The sequence below is a fragment of the Sturnira hondurensis genome, unplaced genomic scaffold (assembly GCF_014824575.4).
Source record: "Sturnira hondurensis isolate 20B ecotype Veracruz unplaced genomic scaffold, ASM1482457v3 Scaffold0009733, whole genome shotgun sequence".
In the NCBI taxonomy this organism is placed as follows: domain Eukaryota; kingdom Metazoa; phylum Chordata; class Mammalia; order Chiroptera; family Phyllostomidae; genus Sturnira; species Sturnira hondurensis.
This window is the reverse complement of record NW_028082364.1, coordinates 1,172,423-1,192,944: the sequence shown is the minus strand read 5'-3', so window position 1 is coordinate 1,192,944 and position 20,522 is coordinate 1,172,423. Positions and strand designations below refer to the sequence as shown.

Genomic DNA, 20,522 nt, shown 5'->3' with positions numbered 1-20,522 from the left:
ATCTTGTTAAGCATTTCTGTGCCTCCCGTACTCTCCAAAGTCAGGAGTGGGGGGCAATCCTGATTAGAGATATTGACTAACCTGAGCCGGGGGCAGAAAGAAATATAGCCACGGGGCTGCAAGTGTGGGCACTGATGAGGCTCTCTGCCTTTAAATGTTCCTCCATTCCCTACTCCATCTGGGGAAACCGAGTGGGTCTTTCTAATCCTCAGTTTCACACTTTATAATGGGGGTCAGCAAATGTTTTCTATAAAGGGCCAGGCAGTAAAAATTTCAGGCTTCGCTGATCAGTCTGCCACAGGCACTGTCCTCTGCTCTTGTAGCACAGAAGTGACCACAGATGATGCATAACAAATTGGCGTGTATGCAATACAACTTTGTATGCAAAAACAGGCAGTAGGACAGGTTCAGCCACGGGGCCCGCAGTGTGTGGAGCCCCTGTCCACACAATTGGCGAGCCTACCGCCTGAGTGGTTAGGGGACTAGGTGAGATGTCGCATATGGAGCACTAGGGGGCGCCCGAGCTCAGGCATGTGCAGGGGCCTGGGATGATAGCGAATGCCTCAGTTATGACTGCTGAGTGGTTCTGGAAAGCAGCTTTGGAGGGGAAAACTAGGTTTTTTCTTGTCTCAGTTGTTCAGTGGTAGAAGCTGGCACGCGATGCCCCCTCATGAGATAACTTTCCTATGGAGCCTGAGAAGAGGATGGGGCAAATAAGCACTTGTCTCAGGTCACAAAAGAGCCTGCGGGGAGGGAAATGACAGGCTGCCGGGGATGTGCAGAGCTGGGTGACACCCCACCCGCCACACCAGAGCCCTCGGGGGCGGGCGGGAGAGCGAAGGCCTCGTGCTCCCAGGCAGGTGCTGTGCTTTCGAGTGGCTGTACTGCAGCCTTTGGCATCAAACGGGCCTGGCTTGAGTCTTGCTTTGAATTTTCCTCTGCGCTGGACCCTGGGCCAGTTACTAAACCTTTCTGGGGCTCGGTTTTCTCGTCTATGAAGTGGAGGTTTAAAACAGCACCTGCTTCATCGTGGTGGCTGGGAGACGTTATTGGGAAAACCTGTATGAAAGGCTAGCTTGGCATGCAGCACACAGTAGGTGCTCAAAGCTTGCTAGCAAGTATCCTCATGGCATTGTGGACACTGTCCTCCTCATTCGCGGTGTGATCTCATTTAGCCTTTACAACAGCCCAGGCAGCGGTCCGCCACTCCCATCACCACCCACGTGAGGGCCACGTTCGCCGAGATGCCCCTCCCCATCCTGAGGCTCTTCCTCCAAAACGTGGTGGGGAGGCACTCTGAATAGGAACGTGGCACTCGCCAAATCCACGTCAGGCATGTGACAGGCGCTAGGAGTCCAGGGCGGAGAGGCCAGCTCGGACCCTTAGAGAGCTCACCCTAGTGCTCTGAGGCCCCAGTGAGATGCCCCAGCCCCGTGCATTCTCATTTTCAAGGAGAATCCTGGGCCAGGGACCGTGGCCTCTGCAAGCCACTCACTCCCCACATGCAGGGGCATGTCACCTATTCCCATGGAAGATCCACCTGTCCCTCCCGAGCAACAGGCTCTTGGTTCCGTTTGTTGTCACCTTTGACGCATGGCTGAGTGTGACACCTGGCAGGGTCGGCTCTCTCTAGACAGTACAGATCTTCCAAGTTATGCAGGAAGAGTAAGTGCCAGCGGCGGGGGGGGCGGGGCAGGCCTCTGGATACCCCCCCAGGAACACACAGGTAGGGAAGCGGGATTCTCACACTGTGGGGAGGGGGACCCAGCTGATACACAGCAAGAAAGCACGTTTTAATCTTGGCCTCGGGCAGGAGAGCACCATGAAATGCCGGCCAGATCTGATCTGCCAGCTCACCCCAGGCACATGGAGAAATGTCCCCATGCTCCTGTGGAGCCGCTGAATGGAGGCCAGGCCGATGGAGGGGAGATATCATTACGGGGAAACGGGCTGGGGATTAGGGATGTTGGCGTGAGTTTGCAGGCCCGCTTCTCACCTTTTTGAAATCGCCGCTCTTCTGGTACTCACACAGCATCATGTCGAAGAAGATAGGGATGGTGGCTTTCCGCAGCTCGGCCTCGGGGATAAGTGTCATCTCTAATATAGGCCCCACCATGCCCGGGATGAAGCAGATTTTGTTCTGGCCTGGAAGAGAGGAGGGGCGCGGCGGGTCAGGCGGGTCTCGTGGCGCACGCCCTCCCCGGGCCAAGCTGGGGGAGAAAGAATGAAAGAAGAGGGGCAGGGAAAACAAGAGGTAACCCACGTACAGTGGTTTGTGCAGAGCAAGGCGCCCTTTTGAACACTTTGCAGGTATTCACTCCTGCAAGAGACACACGCGTGACCCAAATGAGCTTGGTTATTAAGGATAATGGCACAGCTGTGGGTAAAGCGCGCCCCCGTTTCTGAGGGTTTTCACCTGCGTGACCTCCTTTGCAAACAGGGCCCGGATGGAATACGTTGGCGACAGTAAGTCCCAGGGATATTAGCAATTATGTCTGTCTGCAGCACTCACCGTGCTTCTGAGGGTTTGGAAAACATGCTTTTTATCAGCTGTTTCATGAAACATGACATTTGCTGCCAAGAATCCACTGTAATAGTGTGGTCAGTGGACTAGCCGGGGTTAAAACACTGCTCTAGGGTCAGAGGAACGACAGCTTCGCATTTCTTCCCCCTCGTTTCAAGGCATGCCCGTGCCCTGCTCCCCTCCCTCACCCTTGGCATTCCAGGTGCACAGACCTGGTTCTAGCGCCACGCACTTGCCCTGCTTCCTCCACCGCCAGGCCTGTGCTCACACCGTTCCTTGGTTACGTTTTTCCTGCTGCACCCAACACCACCCCCAGCCCATTACCACCTGGCTTCCCCAGGATAGGTCCCACTGGTTGGGTGCACTGAGAAAAGCCCCCACCACACGCCCAGCCCACCTCAGCTAGGTCAGAAACACTGCACGGGTTTCTTGCGTTCTGTCTTCTCACCCAACTTTGCAAGGGGGTCTTCATCTGTGGAATCGTTTGCTAAACATCTGCCTCCCCTGCTGAGAGCTTCATGAGAGTAGAAACCACGTCTGTATTTGTGACGCTGAGCACAAGACATATTGGATACTGGCGAAACGTCTGTTGAATGAGGAAGTAAATTTGTCTAGCTCCTACACTCACTAGCTATGTGAATTGGATATGCATCTTATAAAAATGCAATAGCAATGCCTACCCGTTGAGACTGTGTGAAAATGTGTCTGTGTGTACTTAGCACGGAACCTGGAAGAATCGGTGCCCAGTGCCCAGAGAGTGTAGTCCAGTGGTTAAGGGCACTGATTCTGGGGCTAAATTGCCTGATCCTGTAAACCAACTCCACCATCAACCAGCTTTGTGATTTTGAGCAGGTTGATCTCACCTCTTGGGCCTCAGTGTCCTCATCTGTAACATGGGAGAATAGCGGTATTTATTTCATAGGGCTGTTCAGAAGAACGAACAAATTATTATTTAGCAGGTGTTCTGCTCGGCACAGGGCACACTTCCTATGGTGTAAGCTATTACTGCTGGGAGGTTTCTGCAGAATGAGCTACAAAGGGCAGTCTTGCTGAGCAGACTCCTTGGAACTCACACATCAGATGTGGCAGAGAAGGGGAGGGACAGGGGTGCTCAGGGCCTGGAGGACTTCCTGGGGAGTGAGGGCAAGCACATCCAAGTGACCCTGGCCCTGAAGCTGAGCCCCGGATGCGTCATCAGCGGCTGCCTCTTCTGCTGCTGGGTTTCAGAGCCAAGAAGCCCATGTTCACTGTCAGGACAACCCCGGCGGGCTTCGCCCGGGGCCGAGTACCCCCGGGGAGCAGAGACTCGGGTGGTATCGCACAGAGCCCGGCACTGTTGCTTTCAATTAAAGTGGAGAAAAGGAGACGAGAGGGAAGGCAGCAAGAAAATGAATTTCCCTTCAGCCTAAACGAGGCTTAATGTTGGAGCGGTTCCCTGGAATTCAGATTAAAAAGGCATCATCCTAGGAATACATTCGGTTAGTGAGAAAGGGATGGTGAAGTCAGGCAGAGAGCTGAGTGGAAGATCAAGACCCTTTCCCAGGGCACCAGCTTCGGTGTTCGATGAGCTTGGATTACACTGGAGCCTCAAGTCTTTGCTTTGGCCCAAATAGGAAAAATACGTATATGCTTACACATACATATATACATATTTTACTTTCTTGCAGGTTTATAGTAATTGCTAATCTAGGTCTCTGATCTCGTCCTTCAAGATCCTTTAAACCCACAGTGGGGTTTTAAAATTCAAAGTCGAGTGCAATATTAAGTAGAAGGTAAATGGGAAACTGTCAGATAAGCTGCCACGGGACAGAGAAATTGCTTATGCAACAAAGGCCTTTGGAATCCTGGAGGGCACTGTGTATGGTAAGGATACATTTAAGACGGTTTGAAATAGAGAGCAGACAGGCAGCAGACTGGGGCTTTCTTAGATGCAACTGACCGGCGCCCTTTGCAGTCAGCTGGTGTTTGGGAGATCGGGGAAAGGAGAGGAGAGAGAGACTGATCTCTACACACAGTGGGATGTCAAAGGCCCTTGCGAGGCCCTGTAGAGAGATTTTCTTCATTTACATCAGAAATGGAATTTCAGCGCATTAGATGTTTAGGTAATCCAAGTGTGTGTGTGTGTGTGTGTGTGTGTGTGTGTGTTTATGTACATAGATGCCAGTGTGTGTGCACACACAATATATCTGCGGCTAATTGAATGCAAACTCATTTGGAAAAAAAAATCCCCATTCAGGAGACACACCTGCGGCTGTGTTTGAAAAAAGGGGAGGAAGGGAATCAGTGAAGGGGTCTTTTTCATATAATGCAGGCTGAGTCTCACTGGGAACAGACAGCAATTAGAAAAGGCCTTTCAAGTGCCAATAAGCCAGCAGGATAGGTTCGAACGCCGGGGTCACGCAGGCTGTGGGGAAGGCGGGGTGCCCATCAGGCTTGGAGCAGAGCTGCGAGTGTGGGTAGAGGGCTGTATCGCCCTCTCTGGCCTCGGGTCTCATTTGTGCAGTGGCCTCCTCTGTCATCCCTCCCTCTGTCAGGGGGACAGTGAGAATGAATGTCAGAGGTCTCATGGCACTAAGAAGATGACTCGGCAGAATAGGAAGAAAGGAAGAAAGGAAGAAGGTCGGGAGGGAGGGAGGAGGGGAGGAAAGAGACAGTCGTGAACCTGGCCGAGAACGAAGTTGGGTGAGTCCCTGGCCTTATGAAATATGGGACAGGGCGCTCTAGCTGAGAGTACGTGGCTCTCAGAAGGCTGGCACAGACTCTGGGATGAACAGGAATGAGGATGCGTGATGCTCCCCCAGATTTCAGGGTCCTGCCAGCCTCCTGGGGACTCTGACACAAAGCCAGGCCGACCAGAAAAGGTCACTCGTTCAGTTCAAAGAAGAAAGGACAGAGCACAGACCCCGGCTCCCCACTGGCACTGCTCCCAGACGGGCAGTCAGCTCTCCCCTCACCACCCAGAACGTGCTCTGTGCCTGCATCCCTCGGAGCCCCACGGCCTGGGTCAGGTCCCGCCACTGCCGCCCCAGGGCTTCGTGGCTTCGTGGCTGACAATCACCTTCCCGGAGTCTCTGTTATCTCATCTGTAAAGGCAGATAATAACAATCCTTGCTCGGTAGAATTGTTGAGGAGCTTAACGGTCTTCACATAAACGAAGGGCTTTGCATGGTGCCCGGCTCATGAGAGAGGCCCAGTAAACATCAGTGTCGGTCGTGATGATGGTCTTGATGACCACCAATACAATGAGCCCAGCCCGTGCTGCGTTCCAGAAAAAGGGACATGAAAGGACATGGCCGAACCTCACGGAGCCCACTGAAACTTTTCACGAGCTTTTCAGGCTGGTCAATTTGTTCACCTCTGGAGACAAGAGCTAGTCTGGGGAGAGGGTCAGGTAGATTCAGCTTGTCTCCCATGGCTGACACTCACAACCCTCCAAAGTCTGCTCTGAGCCGTCCAAACACTTCCTAATCTGGCCTGGAAGGCGTGTGAAAAGCCCCAGTCTGAGTCTGCCAAACCACAACTTGTGCGGTCCTGCCATGGTTTCTGCTGTACTTGGGTGGAGCCTATAGGTGGCTTGGCCCCATGCTCCCTTTCTGGACCCTGTCTCCTCTTTTTGCCCGGCCGTCCACCCTTCCTGCACTGGTCTGCTTCCCGCTCCAGCCCGCCACTCGGCCTCCTCTGCCCGCCACTCGGCCTCCTCTGCCCGCCATGCTCTCCCTTCCCTCCCCCTGACCCCATCCCCAAGCAGAACCTACATCCCCCACATATCCCACCCCTGACCCAGGGAAATCCTACTTATTCTCTAAGGTCCTTCTAACCAATATGGAGACTGCTAGCCACACGTGTCTTTTGGGCACTAGAAATGTGACTAGTCCAAGTTGAGAGGTGTGCTGTCAGTGTATAAAACCCGCTCGACTTCAGAGTATGAGTACTGGAAAGCAAAACAAAAGTAACATCTCAGTAATGTCTTACACTGATGACACTCTGGAATATGGGGTTAATGAAACTGTTTCTCTTTTACTTCTTTAAAAATGCGGACACCAGCGCATTTGCCTTTAGATGGCGGCTCACATCCCAGCTGCCCAGGACAGCGCGGCCCCGGAGCTCAGGGCGGCCTCCACCTCAGTGAGGCCAGCTTCGCTGGGCAGGCGTCCTTCACGGGCGCTCTGGGAGCCCCAAGCTCCTGGTCTGCAACCACAATTAAATAGCTCCATGACGGGTGTGCCACGATGCAGTGCAACGCAGGCAGGGACGGACCCTCTAACTGCTCCCAGGGGCCATCCCAGCCACGGCCTGGTGCCTGGTGTGGAGAGGCTGCTTCTATTGGTTCCCGTCGCTGCTGTGTGAGTCATCGCAGGCTTAGTGGCCTCTTACAGCACAGGCTTATGTTCCTAGACTTCTGGAGGTCAGAAATCTGAAATGAGCTTCGCTAGGCTAAAGTCAAAGTGTGATGAGGGCTGAGGCTCCCAGGAAGAAACTGTTTCCTTCCATTTTCCAGCGTCCAGAGGCCACGCGCATTCCTTGGCTCATGCCCCCCACCTCCGCCTTCTGAGCAGCAGCATAGCTTCCTAAAGTCTCTCCCTGGCCCCCTTTTCACTTACAAGGACCCTGGAATCACATTGGTTCCACCTAGACAGTCCAGGGGACTCTCGCCATCATCGATATCCTTATATTACTCACGCCTGAAAAATGTACTTTGCCACCTCAGGTAATATAGGCACAGGTGCTGGGGATGAGGGCGTGGGCATCTTTGGGGAGTTGTCACTCTGCCTACCACAGTGTTCCATTTTTGTTGTCAAGTGAATGAATGGACGGATGGGTGGATGGATGGACAGGTAGATGCCCCTCTAATGGACTGTCCCCTTTCTTCCCGGTGGCTTCTCCCCTGCCCAAAGGGGCCATGCTTGCTGAGGTGGATTGCTCTTCTGAAATATGTGCCCACTCCCCCTTTCTTTCAGTCCTGACGTGGGCCACCTGGGGGTCTCATTCAAGAGCCATTTGCCTGGAGGGAGCCATCCTTATTTTCCTCACTGATCTCCCCTTGGCCTAAACTTCTGAGTTTCTACCACGTAGTTCACCTTGAAGAACATACCCCTGGCTGGATCCTTCATTCTTAGTTTACTCCATTTGCAGATCTAGACGGTGCCTCTTCCTGCCAGGGCAGGGACTGCGCCCCACACGCCCCCTCCCTTGCCTTTCCCTGGACTGTCGCACCCAGCTGGGCGCCCTGCAGTTGGCTAGGAAGTAATGGCCCAGTGGCTTGCGCAGCCCTGCCAGGAGCCACCTCCCCACGAGTGAGGTCATGATGCCAGCCTCCAGGAAACGCCTCTATTTTCTGCAGAGATCGTTAGCACGGCAGCCTGACGTTCACCTAAGTGAATGTGGAGTGGTCAAGTGCAAAGCCATTCTGACAAAACGCGCATCGCTTCCCTCCAAGCAGAAATGAGTGTGACGATGCCACACCAGCGGGGAAAGTACATTCCATCTGGCATCTTCCCAGGATCCAAACCACCAACGGCACTAACCCCGCGGTGGCGGGGTCCTGGGAACAACACGTGGTCCCCAGCGAGGCCTCCCCGCACCTGCCGTCTCCCACAGAAGGGCACACACACACAACACTCACACACTCTTCATCTAGACTTTCCCCTGAAGAGCGTTAAATAACCTTCAAGCCTGGGATGATCTTTGCAATTAGCTATCTGATAATCATGGGTTGCTTGACTGTTTCCTGATGAGGGGAAGACGATGATACTGAGGATCGTGGTGATGATGCCCTGATTACTCTCGGCATTAAAACAGAATCGAGCCACTTAACATGCATTATGATCTACTTATTAGAAGAAGTCTTTGAAAAACAGCAAGTTCGCTACTTCAAAGCCTTGGAAAATAATTTGCATATTCTGGGAAAAAAAAAAGGATTAGTCAGAACATTGGACTTGGGGTCAAGGGACAGGTTCTTCCTCCTCAGCTGAGTCGCTGATTTGTTGTTGACCTTGGGAATGCCCTTGTGCCTCTCTGGGCCGCGGTGAGCTCAGCTGTAAAATCTGGGGGTTGAATTAGCAGATGCATTGGTTATGGATGAACCGAGATCTGATTCACAGGCTAAAATGAGTAAGTTCTGCTTTAGTTTTCTTCCTCCAGAGCCGTGCCTCCGCCCTCACGACATCACTCTTGTCTTCACGGCTTTAAGGGGGCACCTCACATTCAGGCATCTCGCGGTTTCCCAGAAAGAAAGAGGAGGAAGGACTGTGGGCAAAAAAAACGTGCTGTGCTCACTGAATTTTTCCCACTCTCTTTTGTTTTAACTGGGTGGGGGGGTGTTTTCCTGAAGCCCCCACAAGTGTGTTCGTGCTGACTCTTATCAGCCGGAGCTGGGTCACATGTCCATCACCTGCTGGAAGACACTGTTAACTGAGCAAATTGTGAGCGTGAAAAAAAAAATCAGGGCTCAGGTAGCCAGGAAAAAGGGAGAACGGCTGTGGTGTGGGCACTCAGCCACGCTGGCAACAGACAGCTTCTAGGCTGCACTCTGGCTATTCCGTGAATTGCACTTTAAAACCTATCATTACCCAATGCAGTGTTCTCACTGCATCGGCCCCCAGTGTATGTAGGGATTTGTCCTGGTTTGGATTAGCAGGTTCACTTCATTAGCATATGCTGGGAGGAAGTGTGCTCATGCCAGCATCTGATGGGAGGCAGGGGTGGGGGCATGGGGAGCCATCCATTCACTCGGCTGGCCTCCCCTTCCCATTCTCTTATTCTTGAGGGAGGCAGGCAAGGAGAAGGAGCCAGACTAATGAGTAACAGGGAAACTCCTTCCGGCTGATGACATACTTCTTCCTCTTTCTGGGAGGCCAGGCCACGAGGTGAGGCAGGTGGCCAGGTTTGCAGAAGCATGCTTTGCCCTTGTTTTCCTCCGGTAGACATCAGAGGCTTTGTCTGACCTCCCCACGCGTCGGTAGACATTTGATTTTGGGAAACTCTGCCTCCCTCCATGGGTGTAGGGTTGGTGGGAGCAGCAGTGGAGTGGCCATCCAAGGAAGGCCAATAGAATGCAGTGCCCTGGAGACTGGATCTTTAGCAGAGCGATGCCGTAGGAATGGATGCCCTGAACACAAAGCTGCCTCTCCTGCCCTGCATCCTGGAGTGGCCCTGGCCCTGACCTTCCCATAAATAAGGATCAAGGCAGCTACGGTCGGTGTTCTGGTTCTTGCAACCCCCAAGCCCTGACAAGTACATCTTTTAATGGCTTTAATTCATCCTACAGGTATTTGCAAACAGCAGGGAGTCTGTGATACTTCAGGACAAACCCTCAGGCCAGAGTGCTTGTCCTGAATCTCTTCTAACCCACTGTATGACCTTGGACACCCCTCCTCCCCTCTCTGAGCCTCAGTTTCCTCACTGGTAAAATGCTGGGTTCAACCAAAACTGTAGCTTCAAAATATTTTCTGAAGTGCTTCAGGATTTCTCCCCAGAAGATCCCTGGGGGTCTGTGTGAGGTGCTCAGGGGTGACTTATTATAATGGACTGTGGGACCCTGACCCCACCTCAAGTAGAATAGCTCAGCTTTCATGCAAAATACGTCGTGAGCACCAGAGTTTTTTTTATTATGAACATTTGAAAAATGCTGGACAGTATGCTCTCTACTGGGCCCTTCCAGCTCTGATATTCTGTGGTTCTAAGCAGGTGGAATATTTGGTAACATCTTTTCAGTCCTCAGCATAATTGGGAGCGCAGGAAAGCCTGCCAAAACATAATCTATATCTAAATAGAATCTCGTGTGTGCAAAACAATGACCATGAAGGACGTTCAGGAAAGAGCGGGCTGTGTGGAGGGCTGGAGGCAGGCAAAGCACAGATCCCCGTTTCGCAATGCGGGCAATGCCAGGGGCGTGGTGCGTGGATTCTGCGGAGGAAGCCCACCAGGGCTTTATCTCGTCTTTGCTATTATTGTGAAGCAAAGAATGCGAACTCACGTCAAGCTAAATCTGGACCCTGGGTCTCACTGGGCCTATTCAGTGTTTTAAAGAGTTTCAGTGAGTTATCAATATTCATAAATTGGAAAATGCATTTAAAAATCCTGTTCCCTGGCTTCTTTTGAAAAACCAGAAGCAGTGGCAGCATCAGCTCAGCATTCTAATAGGACGGCAATCAGCCAGAGGCAGGCAGCGAGGGCCCCTCTCCGCTGGTACAGCTGCTTCGCTCTGTTCCGCACCCAGCTGGCTCCCTCCCAGGCTGCGGACCCTGAGGCCAGGTGCCCTCGACCAGGTAGGCCAGCACCTGGTCTACCTGGTGCTTTTCTGTTTTTTTCCTCTTGCAGAGTAATGGCACAGAAGACATAAAATGCTTCTTATATCCCCATCCTTATCCAACGTGGAGAGACAAAAGGTAGACTGGGAGAGGCAGGCTTTTCCGGAAGAACAGGGCATAGGTGGCATCTCTTTCGGACAGTGGCTTTCTCACAGGGGTAGTTNTTATCAATATTCATAAATTGGAAAATGCATTTAAAAATCCTGTTCCCTGGCTTCTTTTGAAAAACCAGAAGCAGTGGCAGCATCAGCCCGGCATTCTAATAGGACGGCAATCAGCCAGAGGCAGGCGGCGAGGGCCCCTCTCCGCTGGTACAGCTGCTTTGCTCTGTTCCGCACCCAGCTGGCTCCCTCCCAGGCTGCGGACCCTGAGGCCAGGTGCCCTTGACCAGGTAGGCCAGCACCTGGTCTACCTGGTGCTTTTCTGTTTTTTTCCTCTTGCAGAGTAATGGCACAGAAGACATAAAATGCTTCTTATATCCCCATCCTTATCCAACGTGGAGAGACAAAAGGTAGACTGGGAGAGGCAGGCTTTTCCGGAAGAACAGGGCATAGGTGGCATCTCTTTAGGACAGTGGCTTTCTCACAGGGGTAGTTTTGCACACGCACATCCTCATACCCCAGTGCCCCCCCTACCCCCCCCCCCGAGAGATGTGGCAATGTCTAGAGACCCCTGTGGCTGTCACAACTAGGGAAGACACTGTTGTGACTTGGGGGCAGAGGTCAGTGGTGCTGTTGCATATCCCTTAGCGCACAGGGCGGCAGCCCCCACAACAGAGGTTTCCCTGCCCCCACGTGCGGGACAGCACCCCGTGTTACAGATTTACCGCACCCCAGCCCCTCCACTCTTTTGCATCAGCTGCCTGGGCCCCGCCCTCCAGGCCGAGTGATACAGGCCTGGCATTGATGATTAAGGAGCCTGAAGAGGAAACTTAGTGTCTGTCCGGGCGGGGCCCGGGTGAAAATGCTGATGAAAACTGCGACATCCATGTGGCCTCCCTGTTTTCGTTCTCTCCCTGTTTGCACTTGTGATCCTAATCAGCACCCTGGGAGGGGGCGCTAATCCCCTTGCTGAGCCCGGGGGTCACCCAGTCCCCTTGTTCTGGGCCTCACAGCTCGTAAAGGACAGGGCAAGGCCCACAGCAGAGATGCTGCAGTCTGTTCTGGGCCCAGTTCCCAGCTGCCGCTTTGATCCGGGGAGCCAGCCCCCAGCCCCGCCCTCCTGTCCCCAGTGTGTGCCCTCAGCCCAAGCCCAGTGCTGCCAGCAAGCCCGGGTCCCAGACTGATCGCCGATCCCCTGTGCTCCCCTGCAATAATGGACCTGCCGGTGCGGGCAACAAACTGCTGTCCCCAAACAGATGGGGACGCAAGAAGCAAGGTCAGGCAGGTCATTTAAGTTGAAACCAAGAGACTTACAGTCCCTGCTTACATCTGTAAACCAGATGCTTACAGTCCCTGCAAGCGTCTCAACCAAAGAGGGTGAGCACCCAGGCCTGGGGCCGAGCAGTTGAGCAGCAGAGAGTTGAGGAGGGTTCCAAAACCCAGAGGTGGAAACACATCACTACCTAATACTACCTATCTGTCCGTCCGTCCGTCCGTCCATCCATCCCTTTGCCCTTTCGGCACATACTTACGGAGTGAGATCCAGGCTTTGAGCAAGGTTGGCCCTGCCCCGTGGAAGCAAAACCAAGCTCTGGGATTTGCAGCTGCCTGGTCGCAAGCCACTTACTTCCCACTCCGAGTTTCCTGATCAATAAATGGAGGGGGAGGCTTTCCGTCTTGCAGAAGGTAATGTGGAGACTAAAAAAGATCTCCTTAGCACAGACAGGCCTGACTCAGAGTCTCAATAAATGTCTCCCTGATTCCATCGCCCTTCCCACGGGTACCACTCAGCTCATACATGGCTCCTCTAGCTCACCGAGGCAGGGACAGCCTCCGGGGCCACCTTCGGCTCAGATCACGTCACAAAAGACCCTGCTCTTCCATAGAACCGGTTCTCCCCGTGAGGTTGGAGGGTCTTTGGTAGATCACACATCGCGTAAGAAGCGGGATGCAGGACGGCCCGCCAATCGGCAGGAGGCATGCACGCGATGTACAAGCACGTGAATTCTCACAGCTGTCCAACCCTTCCTCCTTCGTATAAATTCCAATTTGACATCGTGACCCCTCAGGGGCACCAAGCAGATGCAGACCCACAGCTGTCTGGGGGTGGGAGGTGGGGGTGGGTACCCTCTCCTATCAGACACTCATTAAGGACCCAGGGGCGCACAGAGCAATAAACTGCTATTTCAAGTTCCCACTGCCGGAAACCCCGTGGCCCTCTAACAGATGGTCTTCAATAAGGAGCTCGGCTGGTGCAGATGTGTCTGTCTGCGTGCACGCGTGTGCCTACTCACCGAGCTTGTACCACATATCTCGGATGGAGAAGCCAATTAGCCGCCTCATGTCCCCGTACCTGAGGAGGAGCAAAGAGAGTCTGCTTCAGGCACGGTCTCGGAGGTTCCCCCGGAACGCCCCCTTGGGGAGATCCAAACACGCAACCTACTTATTCAGGATTTTGTTGTATTTGGCGTGCGAGAACTGCTCCAGCTGCAGAGAATCCTGAGTGATAAAAGCCACCGCCAGATGAAAATAGTTATTCCACAGCTGTAAATGAAAGGGAACAGAGAACAGTCATGGAGCGGGTCTGAAGTGGGAAGGCATATTCAGTGCTGGGTAATGTGAATAATTTATGAAGATGGCAGAGGACAGGAGCAGAACCAGTTTAATTCGGCACACTGCAATTTTCTAACTGGCACTGATTCCAAAATTAACATCCCATCCCCCTCAAGGACAATGGACGGATTTCTCCAGGCACTCTGGCCCCGGCCAGCCCCTCTCTGACGGCAGGGTCTGGGCAAGGAGGAGGATTTTAGGGCCGCTTCTCATTTTGTTTTGCTTCATTTTGTTTCGTGGGAGACCAGAAACTCGCCCTAGCTGGGTGTCCTGGTGAGCTGATTGCTCTGCCTTTGCCTCAGAGGGTGGTCGGGACTCTGGGCGTCCCTGGAAGTCCTCCTGGAACTTGCCCAACAGCTCACAGGACCAGCCAGCAAGTGTTCTGTCTTAGAACGGTTTGTCTTCTCCTCACCCCGAGCTCCATGTTTTCAGAACGTGGCCCCAGGCCAGTAGCACCACCTGGACACTTGCTAGAAACGCACGGGCCCTGGCTCCACCCCAGCTCCACTAAGCCAGACCCCGGAGAGCTGTGTGTTTACATGCACTCTGGGCGATTCTGAAGCTCCTTTGAGGCCAGGAGTCACTGAGGGCCCAGCTTAGACACAGGCTTGTCCCAATTTCAACATTCACACGGTCTGCTGGTGTCAAATCCAAGGACTCAGACCACAAGCCACTCCTCTGGCTCGTGGTGAAACAGATGACAAAGGCTTCAGCGCGTGGCAAGTGCTCTAAGGGATTAGCTGCGGTGACTGCGGCACTGACACAGGCTACGGAGCCCGAGACGCGGAGACCTGCACCGGGGCGTTGCTGAGCCTCGGTGAGCCCATCTGCACGAGGGGCACCCTCTGCACCCACTGTGAAGGGCTGCGAGATGCCCCGGGGAAGATGCCACGAGATGACGTGTCTGAAGGGCATGAATCTCAGTAAGAGCTGGAAAGCACTGTTAAGCCTCACTGTTCTTTTTATTAGTCTAGTGATTCCTTTGGGGCCAAATCAAATAGGACAGCCGGGCTCCTAGGATTCTCAAGGGCAGTTACAACCAGATGCCAAGGCCTTGTGCAGAGCAGGTGGAGGACGGCTTTGCTGGACCAAGCCCACCTGCTCTCAGCTCCCTGTCCACACTGCAGAGCAGGAATGGAAAACTGACTGGAGAAATCACCCGCCATTAGGAACTTCATCCTCAAATCAAAGATCAGTGGGTTCATCAGTGGGTCCGGGGGCAAGACTAAGTAAAAGGCAGCTCCACCCTCGGTAACAGCGATATCTCTGCCCAGGGTATTGCTCTCACATGGGCAGTGCATTCCAGCTTTGGAAAGAAACGAAACAAGCATTTCATTTTTCCCCACGGGTCAGGCACCTCCTTCCAGCTGTCAACACTGGTAGCTGTTGTGAGTCCCATTTTACAGATGAGGCGACGGAGGCAGAGCTGGGTTGGAGCCCAGGTTTTCTGGTTGACACGCAGGGACCTTTCCACACGTCATAGTGGTCAGTCTTTGGGTGAGGACGCATTGACACACATTTAATGAATGGCCATGTGCCAGGGGCTGTCCTCATGTGAGGCTAGGGCAGGGCTTACCCAGGCTGCAGCCCTGCCTCGTGCTCACGTTCAGTGGAGGGAATGTGAATCTTTCCTCGAAACCTATCTCCCAGAGTCCAAAAGACGACCAAGCCACTCCTGGGGTACAGCGACATGACCTCCTGGCCTGTGGCTTCCATAGTCAACCCTCCACACAGAGACCAGAGGACCTTTCAAAACAAGCTGGGCCCTATCACCCCCTTCCTCAGAGCCCTGCAAATGCATCCTCATGACCCTGAGAAGCAGAATCCGAGCCCTGCGTTTCCACAGCAACAGGGTTTATCCAAACACACAGTGAGGGGCGGGTCTCCTGGGACCACTGGACTCTTTCCTCCTGACGCCCCTGTGACGCACAAGGTTTGAAAGCGTGCTCCTTTGGTCCGAGAAGCCCAGATTTTACACTTCTGCTCTTTTAGGACCAGAATATAAATCAAAAAGCCAGGAAAAGGGAAAACCTGGTCACTGGACATGGAAAGGGTCATTTTTAAAGTGAGAAAATATGTGATTTTAGGGGATTCCATCAGACCAGTCAGCATACAATAGGAAGTCGATACAGGATGAAGTAGGTTGAATTCCTATGGTTTTTGGGAGTAATTCCGGAAGTCCCCCACCGTCCCCGGGATCTGCTGATACACAGATGTGTCAGACCTAGCCAAGCCTCTTGCTTTCCTCTCTTCTACCCGATTTAGTCCTTCAAAAATGTTTTCTCTGCCACCTCATTCCTAATTCTTTTTTTTAAATCGAGGTATAATTCACTTACCATAACATTCCCTTTCTGCAGTGTCTAATGTACACTGCAAATTTGCAGTGTACATTTTACACTGTAAATTAGACTCTATATAATTTTTATACAGTGTATAAAAGTTACTAAAAAACTGGGTTTTTTAGTATATTCACCAGGTGGTACAACTAGCACCACCATCTCCTTTTAGAACATGTTTATCACCCCCCCAAAGATACCCTGACCCACTGGCAGTCTCTCCCCGCCCCTCCCTCGCCCTTGGGCCCTGGCAGCCACGCCTCCACTGTCTGACATCTCATAGAGGTGGGATCGTAAATACAAGACCTTCCTCCAGCCGAATGTTTTCAAGGGTCACCCATGTGCTCATGTGTCCCGGTACTGCATCTCTTTTCATTGCTACACACCCTTCGGCCACACGGATGTACTACATTTTTGTTTGCCACCCCCCATCTGATGATGGACAGTCAGGCTGCTTCTGCCTTTTTTGGCCGTTGTGAGTCATGCTGCCGTGAACGTCTACGGATAACTTTTTGCGTGCATGTGTGTTTGCAGTTCTCTTGGGTACAATACACACTTAGGAGTGGATCTGATTTTCTTCTGGCTTTCCTCCTTGAAGATCTGTGCGGACCGTGAGGCTGTCGATCCACGGCCTCTTTTTCAGAGTGGGTCAGAAATGACGCCCCCACGGCCCCTGCTGTGGGCTCTGTGGGACCGACTCTGGAATGGAGGGAAGGTTCTCACGGTCAGTGGCTCTGTGCGGTGTCTGAGAGGTGAGCAGTGGCCGCAGCTCGATGCTGCTGGGCACCCACAGTGCCTCCTTAGCCCTGACCCTTCCTTGACTTTGCTCCTGAAGGACAGGGCCAAGTCCTCTGACCTGGCATTCCCAGGCCTCGTTCACTTTCCAGTGCTTTCCAACCTCAACCAACTGCCGTTCTGGAGGGCTGGTCCGCTCACACTCCACAGGTACACAGCGAGCATCTTGGCCCCTCCCTTGGCTTGGCTCGCTGTGGTTCTCATACCCACAGCATCTAAGTCCTACTCCTTCATCAGAGCCCAGTTCAAGATCTGCTGCCTCCATGAAGCCTTCCCAGATTGCAGAGCAGTTAGGGTCCACGGTTCCGCACCTGGCCTTGGGCTCCCCCTACGCTCTGCGACAGGATCACCCAGCGGTTAAGAGCACGAAGATCAGGGTCTCACAGACAAGGGTTTTATCTCTTACTAGCTGGGCTGTCTTTATTGTACTTGATCTTTCTGAGCTGCGTTTTTCTCACCTGCGAAATGGGAGACATAACGGTAACTACCATAAAGGACTGTTACACGTGCTGGACGAAATAACACGAGCACGAAGGCATCCACCACAGGCGTGGCGCCTGGCAAACACCAGTGCGTGGAACGGTGGTGTCAGTGGCGGTGCTGGTCAAAGAGCATTTATTTGTGTGTCCTGCCTTTTCCAATGGTCAGCCCCTCAAGTACTGAGGGTCCCGCCTGGCATTTATTTGTATCCTGAATGCCATTGTCGGCGCAAGGGCTTGAGTACAGCTGGTTCCAGAAAATATGTTATTTCTTGATCACCGTATTGTTAGAGAGATTCTCCAGGTATTTCAAAAGGTCTCGGTCTCGGCTTCCCTCCCCGCCCCACACTGCTTGGTGGCATTTCTGTTCACCGCCCAGCACAGCTGGCCCAGAGAAGCCGGAGGGGGTTTGCAAAACACACAGCTCCCGTCTCCCTCCCGAGGGGGCGGAGGTGAGGTGATTTTTGATTGGGAATTTAGTATTTTGAAATCATAGGACAACAGAAGGTTAGAGCCAGAACAAATTTAAGGGCTGTCTGATGAAATGCCTTATTTCACAGACGTAAACAGTAAAATCCAGCCAAAATCATACTGCCCTTAGATGTAACCAGAATTAAGTCATTTTTAATTAACTCAAAAAATCATAAAAGTAATACACAGATAGTAAAGAAAATTAAGTGGTAGAAAAGATTAAATAATAAAAAGTTATTTCCATCCTATCTTGCTTGGACCCTCATCTAATTTCCCAGAAGAAAATCTTAACAATTTTCTGGGTATCCCTCAAAAATTTAATACATAAACCAATATATGTGGAGACACCTTTTAAATAGCCTGCTGTACTTTCCTATTTTCTCACAAATCTATCTTGCAAATGTTTCCACGTGGGCATGCGGCTCTGCCTCACTCTCTTTTACCGCTGCATGGTGTTCTGTTAGCAGGAGGTACTTCCGTTTTAACCCATTCCGTAAGTCGTAGGCATTTAGCTGGACTCCGCCTTCTTTCTTGTTCGCATCAGCGCTGTGACCAACGTCCCTGTTCACACACCTTCATGCAGGAGAGACTGTGCCGTAGCCTCCACTGCTAGAGCTGCCTGTGGTGAAGGTACAGGGCTCTGCTGATGTTTTAGTTGTTTCCATTGTTTGTTTTCATGGACACGCTCTGGGTGCCTTCTGGGCTTCCAATCCCATTTCCAGCTCTGTTATCGCGGGCAAATCACCCCACATCTTGGAGTTTTTGATCCCTCACCTGGAAAAAGAGGCTAATTGTATCTAAAGGGGGTTAGTTATAAGGAGGCAATGAGGCGGCCTCTGCCTGGTAAATTCCCACCCGGTCTTGTGATCTCGGCTCAAATGTCATTTCTAGGAAGCTGCCACAGCTCTCCCAGACCGAAGAAGATCCACCCGCCATCCACCCACATCACACCCTGTTTGCAGGATTTACGACACATTTTAAGTGGAACTAATTATGTCCTGTCCCCTCTACTGGATGTAAGCCTCATGCAGGCAGAACCCCCATCTTTTAATTCCCTGTCCAGCATCCAGGCCTCTGTCTGACCCAGCAGGTACTCAGGAAATACTTATTGAACGAGTTCACTAAGGAGCCCCGCGCCCCGCAGGTGTTGTTGGTAAATCCTTCTGAGAAACTCTGAGATTTATATTATTATTCCCCCCATTGTAGAGAGCAGGAAGCTGAGGCCCTGAGAGGTCAGATAACTTGCCCAGGGTCACAGAGCTGCAGACTCGTGAAGCTGGCCTTTGACTCCAAGTTCATCTCACTTTGTAACTTGGATTCTCTAAACACTAGGCTCCGCTAAAACCTCTTTCCTTCTCCTTTCTCAGTTCCCTTTAGCCTTTGTTGTTGGTTAAGGTTTCTATTGGTTCATCTGGCGTTTTACAGCCTGGACAGCAGAGAGATGGGGGATTTTTCACCCTATTAGATTCTTTCTAATGGCCTTGACATATCACTTACCCCAAATTCCAGGTGGGAAAAAAGCGCCTGGCAGCGGGTGCAGTCAGTGCGCCCTCCCCTGAGCTATAAAGGCGCAGCTGTCACGCCCGTTCTGGGGATACAGCTGATTCTGGGAGTGTAGGTTTGCAGATACGGACTCAGGGTAGGGACATCGGGCCAGAGGTTCTCCAGGGCCTCAAGCTGAAGCAGGCAGGCCCTGAAGAAGCCATCCCAAGCATGTGGCCATCTTTCTGCCTGGCGGAGGTGTGCCCCCGTGGGTCTCTGGGCAGGAGGTGCTTTGAGCCTCTTCAAGGCCTTGGTGAGTGGTCCCCTGTGTGTGTTCCTTCTTGCGTTATTTTATTTGTTTTATTACTTTATTTTTAACATCAGTGATTACGTTTCCCATGGTAAGACAAAGCCTGCCCCCATGCCTCCTCCAGAGGCTGGGAAGAACCTGGAAACTTCGTTTCACAGGCTTCTCCAGCACAGATTCAAAAATGATACCACCCTGCCTGGGTAGCTCAGTTGGTTTGAGCATCACCCTGCTACACCAAGGTTGTGGGTTCGATTCCCGTTCAGGGCACATTACAAGACTCAAGCAAGGAATGCATAAATAACTAGAATAATATATTGATGTTTCTCTCTCTCTCTTCCTACCCTCCTCTATCTCTCTAAAATTAATAAATATGAATTGAAAAAATAAGTATTACTTTAAAAAAAGTTGATCCCAAGGGGATGGGCTGCCCAGAAGCTAATCCAGAAATGCCTCCGGGCCAAGGCTGGAATTGCCAAGTGCAGTGGCAATTAGAGCTTCCCAAGTAGAGAGACTGATCTTAGCAGCAACCAGACAGCCGCCTGAGGCAGAAACAGTTCTCCTGGAGCCAAAGAGCACATCCAAGGTGTAACCTCTGATTCCTGGGCCGACCAGAGTTTCCTCTGTGGAGAGTCTAAGCCTGCAGTTGTACTGCTCTCTGTCCCAGGCCCCGCAAGAGCTAACAAGGACAGACCGTGTTTCTGGAGCTAAATAGAGCTGTCGCATGAATTCGAGAGGCAGTGTGTTTCCAAGAGACAGTCCAGGAGACCGGAAGAGCCTGGGCTTTGCAGACAAGCCTGAACCCTACCCACCCCACTGAGTACATAGAGCACCTACAATATTCATCAATATTAATAAGTTAATATTTATGAAGAAAGAGCAACTACTTTTCTGAAGCTCAGTTTATTCACCAATAAAATGGGTATATCCCAACCTGACAGGTTATAATGAGCATCAGAATGTCCTAAGCAGATGCGTGATAAAAGTTAGTCATTTTCTTCGAGAGCTTGGCAGCTGGAAGACGGGTTTGCAGCCCACTATCCAGACGCCACGGTCCTGGAGGGCAGGGCTTCTGAACCCCTCAGAGCCCGGCCCCATGAAAATG

The 20,522-nt window shown here is 52.2% G+C and overlaps 1 protein-coding gene across 2 annotated transcripts in view; it reads right to left on the bottom strand.

The window, feature by feature from the left end:
- DOCK2 (dedicator of cytokinesis 2) overlaps nucleotides 1–20,522 on the bottom strand; it is a 357,524-nt gene that overhangs the window by 43,331 nt on the left and 293,671 nt on the right. For both annotated transcript variants that reach the window (XM_037057743.1, XM_037057741.1), the window contains exons 31-33: nucleotides 13,378–13,478; nucleotides 13,229–13,287; nucleotides 1,997–2,145 (exon numbers count right to left, since the gene is read on the bottom strand). In XM_037057743.1, the coding sequence (XP_036913638.1) occupies nucleotides 1,997–2,145; nucleotides 13,229–13,287; nucleotides 13,378–13,478 (309 nt within the window). The remainder of the gene's footprint in view (nucleotides 1–1,996; nucleotides 2,146–13,228; nucleotides 13,288–13,377; nucleotides 13,479–20,522) is intronic.